This window comes from Papio anubis, chromosome 14 (genome assembly GCF_008728515.1).
Source record: "Papio anubis isolate 15944 chromosome 14, Panubis1.0, whole genome shotgun sequence".
Classification (NCBI taxonomy): domain Eukaryota; kingdom Metazoa; phylum Chordata; class Mammalia; order Primates; family Cercopithecidae; genus Papio; species Papio anubis.
Window position 1 is genome coordinate 73,572,034 of NC_044989.1, and position 11,725 is coordinate 73,583,758.

General features: G+C 50.5%; 1 protein-coding gene across 1 annotated transcript; it reads left to right on the forward strand.

The window, feature by feature from the left end:
• The first annotated feature begins 460 nt into the window (after positions 1–460).
• On the forward strand, positions 461–11,043 carry NOTO (notochord homeobox). Its single transcript, XM_003908810.4, has 3 exons — positions 461–1,245; positions 6,902–7,116; positions 9,285–11,043. Exons 1-3 carry the CDS (start codon positions 864–866, stop codon positions 9,441–9,443), a joined length of 756 nt encoding a protein of 251 aa, XP_003908859.1. The 5' UTR covers positions 461–863; the 3' UTR covers positions 9,444–11,043.
• Positions 11,044–11,725: the final 682 nt, after the last annotated feature.

The following is an 11,725-nucleotide window of genomic DNA, read 5'->3' on the forward strand; positions in this document are numbered from 1 at the left end:
AGGAATAAATGACACAACTGAAAACTGATAATTATGTATGGAAACACAGAGAATTATATACTAAAAGTCCAGGGCTAGAGACATAGTGGCCATATCTTTTACCCCTAAATCAAATCAAATCAAATCAAATCAAATCCTGGGCTCAAGCGACCATCCCGCCTCGGCCTCCCAAAGTACTGGGATGCCAGGCATGAGCCACTGCACCTGGCCAAAAAAAATGCTAAAGAAAGAACGAAATTGGTAACCACAGCGGCATCTCAAGGCAGGGAAACTAAAAGGCTGAGGGCAGGTGGAAAATTTACTTATCACTGTGCTTATAAATAAAATATTTACATTTAAAAACGAACAAAGTCTGCGCGGTCCTAGTGAACCTGGCCGAGGCTTCTGCGTCGAGGATGGCGCGGGTCAGCTGAGGCCAGGAACGCAGGCACTGCCCTACGGCTCTCCAGATCACAGCTCCGCCTCTGCGAGGCCCCGGGGAAACGGGCATCCCTGCTCCAGTGACAGAAGGACAAAGACGGAGCCCGGTGGCTGGGTGTTTCGCCCAGGATCACCAGCGAGCTCAGAGTCCTCCCCCTGACCGCCCCAGGGTGGGCATTTTTAAAAGCAGAGGAAGGGAGGGAACACACTTTTTGGTGCTGTGGCCACCTTGCCTCGCCCAAGGCGGGCGCTCACAGGCTTTGGGGGCCCCGCCCGGGCCGCAGAGGGGAGAGGCCGCCCCATGCCCCGCCCCGCCAAATTTAAGAGCCTTCGCCGAACGCCGGGAGGTTCCCAGACAACCGGTCTTGCTCCCGACCTTTTGCAGAATCTTCTCACTCCTCCCGAGCTCCCTTACTTGCGCCCGTCCCGGCAAGGGACGCGTCATGCCCAGCCCCAGGCCGCGAGGCAGCCCGCCGCCCGCTCCCTCGGGCGCTCGGGTCCGGTCTCCGCGCTCGGGCCGCCCTCCGGCGCCTAGATTCCCCACCGGCCCGAACACGCCCCGCGCTCCCAGACGCTTCGAGTCCCCCTTCTCTGTCGAGGCCATCCTGGCGAGGCCCGACCCCCGCACGCCGGCGGCCTCCCAGCCGTCGGGCTCCGCCTGCGCCCACCCGGCCTTCTGGACCGCTCCTTTCCTGTGCGCCGCCCCGGGCCTGCCCTGGGCGTGCCCGGCATCGTGGTTGCCCGCCTACCTGAGCGTGGGTCTCTACCCTGTGCCAGGGCCGCGCATGGCTCCCGTCTGCGGCCTGCGGGGCTTCGGCGTCACAGGTACTGCGCGCCCCGCGCCCGCATGTAGGGGACTGGGAGGGAGCTGGAGAGTCTAGGCCGCCACCTCCGGCGGAGGTGCTGGAGAGGGCACTGAGTCTGAGAATCACACACGGCTGGAGTGAGAAGGGGCTTTGCCACCGCTGACCTTGCAGTTGAAGCCGAGGACCGCGACAGCCTGCCGAGAAAGCCTCCGGCGCGAGGCTTGCCCAGCAAGCTGCTGAGGTGGGAGAGGGTGTGTGTGAGGGCGGCGCAGCGCCTGAATGCGGTGGGCAGGAGGCAAGCGCTGGGGCTGCAAGGGGACCCAGCCCTGCTCCCGGTCTCCGCGTCCCTTGACTCCCTCGCACACCCCAGGGTAGCGCTTGGTGGCAGAGACGCTTCCCAAAGCTGCTCTCGACCCGAACCGATGGCCCTCTTTGTTTGTGGGGGGAGAAGTCGACGCTCCGGGCGGTGCTGTTGAGTGAGGAGCTGTTAGGAGCTGGTCAAGGCTCACGCACCGCTACTGCCTCCACTGCTCACGTCTGTGAACTTGGGCTCCACATTTCTCCGCTCTGAGCCTGCGTGCCTGCAATGCTCTTAAGTGGTGCTTAAGGGCCAGGCACTTAAATCTCATGAGAAAGTAACTGTAAGGCTGGGCGCGGTGGCTCACGCCTGTAATTTCAGCACTTTGGGAGACCAAGGCGGGTGGATCACCTGAAGTCAGGAGTTCAAGACCAGCCTGGCCAACATGGTGAAACCCCGTCTCAACTAAAAACGCAAAAAAATTAGCAGGGCGTGGTGGCGCACGCATGTAATCCCAGCTACTTAGGAGGCTGAGGCAGGAGAATCACTTGAACCCAGGAGGCAGAGGTTGCATTGAGCCGAGATTGCCCCACTGCACTCCAGCCTGGGCGACAGAGTGAGACTCCGTCTCAAACAAACAAAAGTAATTATAGAGGGAACTTTGCCCTCTAGCATTAAACATCCACCTACACGTGCTTTTGCATTTTTGGTTGCCAGGTTCATGTTTCCCCATGTCCCCACGAAGAAAACAGGAGCAAAGTTAGTCCAAGACTTGTCAACCCATACTAAGATAGTTGTAACACCATCTTGCCGGGTTCCTACTCCAGGGCAATCGCCCCAGTCCAGCATTTCCTCAACCCATTTCAGCAGTGCATTAACCCCTGAACTCCCAGCCCCATCCAAATTCAACATCACTGGATCTGGCAGCCGTGCCCATCACTCCAAGTCACCTTTCTCTGAGCTCTTCACACACTTGAGGTCTGAATTACAGTTTATTACTTCATGCTACAGTTGTCTCATTTTCAAGTTTTTGTGTGTGTGTTTTGTTTTGTTTTATTTTGAGAAGGAGTCTCGCTGTGTCTCCCGAGCTGGAGTGCAGTGGTGCTATCTCTGCTCACTACAGCCTCCGCCTGGGCTCAAGTGATTCTCCTGCCTTAGCTCCAGAGTGGCTGGAATTACAGGCGCCTACCACCACGACCGGCTAATTTTTGTATTTTTAGTAGATATGGGGTTTCCCCATGTTGGGCAGGCTGGTTTTGACTCCTGACCGCAAATGATCTGCCTGCCTTAGCCTCCCAAAGTGCTGGGATTACAGGCGTGAGCCACTGCACCCTGCCTCAAGTTAGTTTTTGCATAGGTATCACACCCACACGGTCCAAATGTCAAAATTTGTACTAAGATATATGGAGAGGACTTTCCTCTTTTGCCTGTCACCTAGCCACCCACTTCTTGAGATATTTTATGCATATTTATTACCTGAATACAGATATGCACACACGTCTATTCTTTCCTTCATTTCCCCAAACTCACCATACACTCTGCTCTGTACCTTACTCTAGTCACTCGACCATGTATCTTGGAGATTTTTCCAATCCGTAAAGAGCTTCTTTTACAACCACAGAGTAGCCCATTGAAGGAATATATCATAATTTATTTAATCAGGTCCCATTGATGTTTTCTGTCACTGCTGTTATATACAGCACAGCAATGAATAACCTTGCACATAGGCTATTCTAGTATAGTTGGGTTTGTTGGGCTTGCTGTAGTTTTGCCAGATTGCCCTCCACAGAGCTTGCACCCACTTTGCATTCCCGGAGTTCAAAACCAACTGTGTGTGAGAGTGCTCCCTTTTCTTTCACTCTCACCTACATGATGTGTTATCCATCTTAGTTTATCCAACCTGATAGAAGGAAAACAGTATCCCTGTGTTAGTTCAATTTGCATTTCTGTAATAAGTGAGATGGAGAATATTTTCATGTTTAAGGGCTATTGTATTTCTTTTTCTTTTTCTTTTTTTTTTGAGACGGAGCCTCACTTTGTTGCCCAGGCTGGAGTGCAGTGGCCCGATTTCGGCTCACTGCAAGCTCCACCTCCCAGGCTCATGCCATTCTCCTGCCTCAGCCTCCCAAGTAACTGGGAGTACAGGCGCCTGCCACCACACCCGGCTAATTTTTTGTATTTTTAGTGGAAATGGGTTTTCACCATGTTAGCCAGGATAGTCTCCATCTCCTGACCTCATGATCCACCGCCTTGGTCTCCCAAAGTGCTGGGATTACAGACGTAAGCCACTGCGCCCGGCCTTTTTTTTTTTTTTTTTTTTTTTAGACGGAGTCTCGCTCTGTCACCCAGGCTAGAATGCAGTGGCGCAATCTCGGCTCACTGCAACCTCCGCCTCCCACGTTCAAGTGATTCTCCTGCCTCAGCCTCCCAAGTAGCTGGGACTACAGGCACATGTCACCACACCTGGCCAATTTTTTGTATTTTTAGTAGAGACAAGGTTTCACCATGTTAGCCAGGATGGTTTTGATCTCCTGACCTTGTGATGTATTTCTTTTTCTGTGAACTATCTGTTCTTGTATTTTGTCCATATGTATAGTTGGTTATTTAAAACAATCTATTTGTAGGTGCTCTTTTCTATTGAGGAAATTAGCCCTGGCCGGGTGCAGTGGCTCACCCCTATAACCCCAGCACTTTGGGAGGCTGTGCCTGGCGCCAGGTCTTATATGATACTTGGAAAGAACTTCTTCACTGTGAAGTCATAAAATAACTTCCCCGTTTTTTTCTAAATTTTTGTGGGTTTACCTTTTTACATTTGAAGATTTCCTCCGTTTGGATTTTTTTTTTAGTGCAAGATATTGGATATGGATCCAGCTTAATTTTTCCCAGATCTGGAAATAATCCCTCTCCTCCCCACTGGATTATCACTTCTGTTTTAATTTTTTTTTTTTTTGGTGAGGTCTCTCTCGTCACCCAGGCTGGAGTGCAGTGGCCAGATCTCAGCTCACCAAGCTCTGCCTCCCGGGTTCCACGCCAGTCTCCTGCCTCCAGCCTCCCAAATGCTTCTGGGACTACAGGTGCCTTCCTGCAGCCGGCTAGTTTTGTATTTTTTTTAGTAGGGTAGGGTTTCACCGTGTTAGCCAGAATGGTCTCGATCTCCTGACCTTGTGATCCGCCCGTCTCGGCCTCCCAAAGTGCTGGGATTACAGGCTTGAGCCACCGTGCCCGGCCCACTTCTGTTTTAATTTTTATAATAACTATTGACTTTCTTCTTGCTCTGTGCCTGGCACACTGCTAAGCACTGTGTAAGCAAACAGCGCATATGTTTTTGTTGTTGTTGTTGTGGTAGTTGTTGTTGAGACAGGGTCTTGCTCTATTGGCAAGGAGTGATCTCGGCTTGGCTCACTACAACCTCTGCCTCCCGGGCTCAAGTGATCCTCCTGCTTCAGTCTCCCAAGTAGCTGGTCTGCAGTTGTGCACTACCACACCCGACTAATTTTTGTATGTTTGTAGAGATAGGGTTTGGCCATGTTGTCCAGGGTGGTCTCCAACTCCTGGGCTCAAGTGATGGGCCCATCTCAGCCTCTCAAAGTGCTGGTATTACAGGCATGAGCCACTGTGCCCAGACAGCACCATGTTAAAATCTGGACATCTCTGGAAGTAGGGATTAATTATCATCATTTTACATATGAGGAAATCAAGGCTCACAGAAGTCCATTGACTTGCCCAAGGTCCTCTGGCTGGTAATTGGTGGTAGAGCTGGGATTCCAACTAGAGGCTTTTTTTTTTTTTCCCCAGACAGAGTCTGACTCTATTGCCCAGGCTGAAGTACAGTGGCACAATCTTGGCTCACTGCAACCTCCACCTTCCAGGTTCAAGCCATTCTCCTCCCTCAGCCTCCCGAGTAGCTGGGATTACAGGTGCCCACCACCACACGTGGCTAATTTTTGTATTTTTAGTAGAGACAGGGTTTTGCCAAGCTGACCAGGCTGGTCTTGAACTCCTGACCTCAGGCTATCCGCCCACCTCAGCCTCCCAAAGTACTGGGATTACAGGTATGAGTCACCATGCCTGGCCTCAACTAGAGCTCTTAAGGAATACACAATACAGCCTACTTTCTTCCTCAAAGGTCAACTTCTGATTCTGAAACAAGGCTGACTAGGTACACCAGGCTGTATGTCTGATGGGCTTTTCCTGATCTTTTGGTCTACCTTGGCAGGCACAGAGTAAGCCTAGTGGGCCCAGTAGTTGGAGTCCTAAGCAGCCAGGGCCCCAGACACACTCCCTTTGTTGGGGCAGTCTGTCTGCCAGCCCTGACTCCCCAAGGCTAGTGGGGGCTGAATGGCCTTAGCATTATGCTTGCCATTCTTCTGCCTGGAATACTGTCCTCCCAGATAACCCAATGACTCACTCCCTCATTCCCATCAAGATTTGACTTAGGAACTGCTCCTGGTTGATGCATCTCCACTGGCCCACAGCTTGGTCTCATCCATTCCCATGGCTTAAAATACCATCTATATAAGCTGATGACTCCCAATTTTTTTTTTTTAATTGAGACAGAGTCTTGCACTGTCGCCCAGGCTGGAGTGGAGTGGGCTCTATCTTGGCTCACTGCAACCTCTGCTTCCCGGACTCAAGCAATTCTCCTGCCTCAGCCTCCTGAGTAGCTGGGATTACAGGCATGTGCCACCATGCCCAGCTAATTTTTGTATTTTTAGTAGAGACGGGGTTTCACCATGTTGGCCAGGCTGGTCTCGATCTCCTGATCTCAAGCGATCCGCCCACTTCAGCCTCCCAAAGTGCTGGAATTACAGGCATGAGTCATTGTGCTCAGCGATGATTCCCAAATTTGTATCCTCAGCTCAACCCTCTCTTCTGACTTGTATCTCTTCTGACCTCACTTCTAAGACGCAAGCTCCATAACGACAGAGATTTTCTGTTCTGTCCTGAAACCATGCATGACACACAGCAGACGTTCAAAAAGTATATTTGTTCAATGAATTAAAAGGGTGAAACCCTGGGGGACTCTTCTCTGCCCATTCCATGGTGTTGCCAGAAGCAGTCAAGGAAAGGAGAGGAGGGCAAAGAGAAGGGAGGTTTGGCAACTCCTATTAGGGGCCAGAAGTGAAGCCACTTGGCTAGACAGTAGTGGTGACAGACAGAGTCTCACTGCATTGTCCCTTCTTTCCCATTTGTTTGTTTCCTGTTATTTCTGCACAGTCTCTTTCCACTGTCTTCTTGCACTGTTACCTGGCCAAGGGGAAGGCAAGGTAGTAGAGCTGTGTGTGCCTTCTCATTTTGCCAAGATGGGAGTGCTGGGGGCTTCTGGCTAACCTCCCCTGCTGCTGGCTAACCTCCCCTGCTGCTGGTTGCTCTTTAGGGTTGGAGCTGGCTCATTGCTCAGGACTCTGGGCCTTCCCAGACTGGGCCCCAACAGAGGACCTAAGGGACACTGAGAGACAGCAAAAGAGAGTCCGAACTATGTTTAACTTGGAGCAGCTGGAAGAGTTGGAGAAAGTGTTTGCAAAACAGCACAATCTGGTGGGGAAGAAGAGAGCCCAGCTGGCAGCTCGGCTCAAACTTACAGAGAACCAGGTGGGAGTAGGGACTCCTGTTGGGCCTGGGCTGCACCTGGGGACAAACACTACCTCGGCAAGGCCCTAAACGGAGGGTGGGAGGAAGACATGGACCCTCTTCCCTGTGCCAGGCTGTTGAGGGGACAGGCCCTGACTTTTTGCACGCTCTATATAATGAAAAAAAGTCCCATTTGAAGTCACATTATGTGAACAGCTTGGAATGTTAACTTAGATTATTAGTCTAAAAACTGATAATAAAGGATATCCATGCTAAATAAGGACCTGCTAGTAAAATTAAGTAGATGTGGCCAGGTGTGGTGGCTCACACCTGTAATCCCAGCACTTTGGGAGGCCGAGGTGGGCAGATCACAAGGTCAAGAGTTCAAGACCAGCCCAGTCAACATAGTGAAACCCTGTCTCTACTAAAAATACAAAAATTAGCTGGGTGCCTATAATCCCAGCTACTTAGGAGGCCGAGGCAGGAGAATCGCTTGAGCCCAGGAGGCAGAGGTTGCAGTGAGCAGAGATCACGCCACTGCACTCCAGCCTGGGCAACGGTGCGAGACTCCGTCTCAAAAAGCAACAACAACAACAACAAAAAAAAGAAAAAAGAAAAAAGAAAAAAATTAAGTGGATATTGAAGAGAGTCAATATAATCAATGTTTCTTTCACCCCTATATTCCTCTCCAGCTATTACGTCAATTCTCTGCTCCTTTCACAGGCAAACTTCTCAAGAACTTGCCATGGTCACTTTGTCAGTGTCCTCACCTCCCACTCCTTCACACATTCCAACATGACTTTTCCCTACCACGCCATCAAAACTTCTCAGCAAGGTCTCTAATAACTCCATGTTGCCAGAACCAACAATATAACACTTTACTTTCTTCAACTCAGTCCACCACTCAGCAGCTCTTAGTACTGGACAGTCAGCCACCCCATCCCTTATTGAAACATGTTCCTCATAGCCTCCAGACACCATGCTGTCTGGTTTTCTTCCCAGCTCTGTCTCCTTGGCAGCTACCCTTCCCTTGGGGACCTCGAAATCTCTTCCCAGCTGGTCTCATCTATTCCCATGGCTTAAAATGCCATCTATAAGCCAATGACTCCCAAATTTGTATCCTCAGCACAACCATCTTGTCTGACTTATATCTCTAACTACCTTCTTGGTGATTCCACTTAGATGTCTCATGGGCACGTATCTGAAACCCAAGTCTAAACCTCAATTCCTGACTTTTTTCTTGCCCAAATCTGTTCCTTTCCCATACATGCCTCCACCATCCACCTGGTTACTCAAAAACCCCATCATCCTAGATTCCTCCTCCTCCCCTGCTTCCAACCATCATTGAGCCTTGTCATCTCTACCTCTAAAATACAGCTGGAGTTGCTTCACTTCTCTCCGTCACCCCTAATGTCCGCCCCAGCTCTCCCGGGGCTGCTGCAGTGGCCTCTCTCCTGTCTCCCTGCTTCTGCTGCCATCCATGCTTCACACAGCAGCCAGGTGCACAGTGCACTTCGGATGTAAATAGGATTATGTGGGCCCACGTAAAAGCCTCATGGGTGACACTCCTTATCTATATGGCCTTCCAGGTCCTGGGTGATCTGGCAGCCGCTGACCTCTCCCATTTCCCTCCCTTGACTTTCTCCTCTCACTCTCATCCATGCTCTTCTCCTTCCTGGTTCTCAAACACTCCAAGCTTGGTTCCATTTCAGATCCTTCCTACAGGTTGTTCCCTGCCTTGTGGGCCTGCTCTTCTCTATCCCCATCAGGTGGGCCTCTCTCTCTTTGAGCCTCAGCTTTAGTGCTGGTTCCTCAGGGAGGCCTCCTCTACCCAAAGCCCTGTTTGTACCCCGTTTTGTGTTTACATAGCTCTTTGTTTGTTTACGTGTTTCTTGCCAGTGTTTCTTCACTAGCTCCTGAGCTCCACGAGGGTAGGCAGCTTGCCTCTGTTGCTCGCCACTGTATCAGCATCACCTAGGATGGTGCTTAGCACATCCTGGAAGCTCAGTAAATACTTGGATGAATGAATGGTGTCTGGAATTACAGAAAGGGGTGTTTTGGAGGAGGTGCCTCCCTGAGAAGGAAGAGCAAATATTGGCCAGGCAGAGAGGGGTGTTCACTCCAGGAATTGGGAAGCAGTGGGACCTGCTGGTCACATTCTGATCTCTGCCCACTGTCTCCAATTATAGGTGAGAGTCTGGTTCCAGAACCGCAGGGTCAAGTATCAGAAGCAGCAAAAGCTGAGGACAGCGGTTACATCTGCCGAGGCTGCCTCCCTGGATGAGCCTTCCAGCAGCTCCAACGCCAGTATCCAGAGTGATGATGCCGAGTCAGGAGTAGACGGCTGAGGACTGGGACAGAGGCCCTAGCCAGGCTGCCTGGGCTAGTTCCTCCTGGGGGTACCCACTGGAGCTCCCTGCCTCACACTTCAGCAAAAAGCCTCCTCAACCAGAGGAATCTGAGCTGTCAAGCAGGGACCCCCTTTTCTATACTGATTTCTGGAAACTGGAATAATGTAATAATTGGAGGCACAGATTCTCGCCTTCAACTATGTCCTTGGCCAACCTATGGAACTTCCGAGCCTTTTTTCTTTATATGTATAATGGGTGCATTCATAAACTTAGACCACCCAGGGGTGAGAAGATGTCTGTAAAGCAATAATGTGCCAGGCACAGTGCGAAGTGTGTGGTTACTGTTAAGGCTTGTAAGCCCCTGAGTAGAAAAGACCAAATGGGAAAAAAAAAAAAACAAAACGTTTTTCTTTTGCTTTCACCCCACAATCAACACAGAACACTTCTGTGACCAAATGTATAGGGGTGTACCCCACATTCCAACCTCTAATTCAGTAAATTCTGACATGATCTACCTGCAGGTAGTGTCTGACCCCACAGATTGAGGGCTCATTCCACAAGGCAGCCCCTCCATTTTTTTTTTTTTTTTTTTTTTTGAGACAGAGTGCAGTGGTGCGATCTTGGCTCACCACAACCTCTGCCTCCTGGGTTCAAGTGATTCTCCTGCCTCAGCCTCCCCAAGTAGCTGGGACTATAGGTGCACACCACCACGCTTGGCTAATTTTTATATTTTTAGTAGAGACGGGGTTTTACCATATGGTCAGGCTGGTCTTGAACTCCTGACCTTGTGATCCCCCCACCTCAGCCTCCCAAAGTGCTGGGATTACATGCGCGAGCCACCACCCAGCCCAACCCTGCCCTTTTTGTTTTATATGGAGTCTTAAGGTCTAGCAGTCATCAGTCAACTCATTAGCATATGAAAAAACATCACTTCAGAGATTCCAGGGATTTTAGGAGTTCTATGCCAGGAAATCGAGATGAAGACCAAATATATATTTCATAATATCACAGCTCCTCTCACCTGGGGGAGTGATACCTGTACCAGCAATTAATATTTTCCTGGCCTGGCTGTGGAGAAGGAACCTCTTTGAATAAGCATCTGGGCATAGAAGACTCTTTCCCCATCAGGAGTTGAGAGCAAAGAGGAGAAGGTAAAACTGTTTAGCCCACTTCACAAAGTTTCCCAACGTTTTCTTGTTTTGTCTGAACTGTTACCATTCTCAGCAGCAGCTCAGGCCCAGCAGCCAAGACAAGGTCTCACTCTGTCACCCAGACTGGAGTGCAGTGGTGCAATCATAGCTCACGGCAGCCTCAACCTCCTGGGCTCAAGTGATCCTCCCACCTTAGCCTCCTGAGCAGCTGGGTCTACAGGCACGTGATACCACGCCTGGCTAATTTTTAAACATTTTTGTAGAGACAACGTCCCTTTGTTGCCCAGGCTGGTCTTGAACTCCAGGCTTCAATTGGTTCTCCTGCCTTGGTCTCGCAAAGCCCCATCTTTTTATAGAACTATTTGTGTATGCCAAGGCTGGCATTTTGTCATAAACTCTGCTGTGTGTTCACAGGACAGTTATCATTTCCCCCTTTCATGACTCTGACTCATGGCTCCTTTTTTTTTTTCAAGAATGTGCTCGATTTCTCTGAAAGAAACCTGCTGCCAGGATTTTCAGAGCTGATTTCTGTAGCACAGACCATTCAGATTCTAGAATGGCTGTTGGGGACTGAGCTGAGGGGTGGAAGGAAGCCTGCCCTGCCACCTGGTGGTGAGTGAGGGCACGGCCCCCAGCTGCTCTCGGGGTAGGTCTGCCCCCAAGTCCGTGGACTATTCGCTCCCTGACACCGGGCTGCAGGCTTGAGGGGACCCAGGGTCGGTTTCAAGAACCTTTTCTCTGGCCCTGCCAACTATCTATCTTTCCCAAGTCCGTGGACTATTCACTCCTTGACACCAGACTGCAGGCTTGAGGGGAGGCAGGGTCAGTTTCAAGAACCTTTCTCTGTCCCTGTCAACTATCTATCTATCTATAATTATTTGATAGATAATTGTGGCTTGATCACGGCTCATTGCAGTCTCGACCTCCCCAGGTTCAGATGATCCTCCCACGCACCACCATGCCCGGCAAATTTTTCTATTTTTTGGAGAGACGAGGTCTCACTATGTTGCCCAGTCTGTTCTTGAGCCCGGGAGTTGGAGGCTGCAGTGAGCCGAGATCGCCCCATGCCAGTATGGGTGACAAAGCGAGACCCTGTCTCAAACAAAACACACAAAATCAGGGGACAAG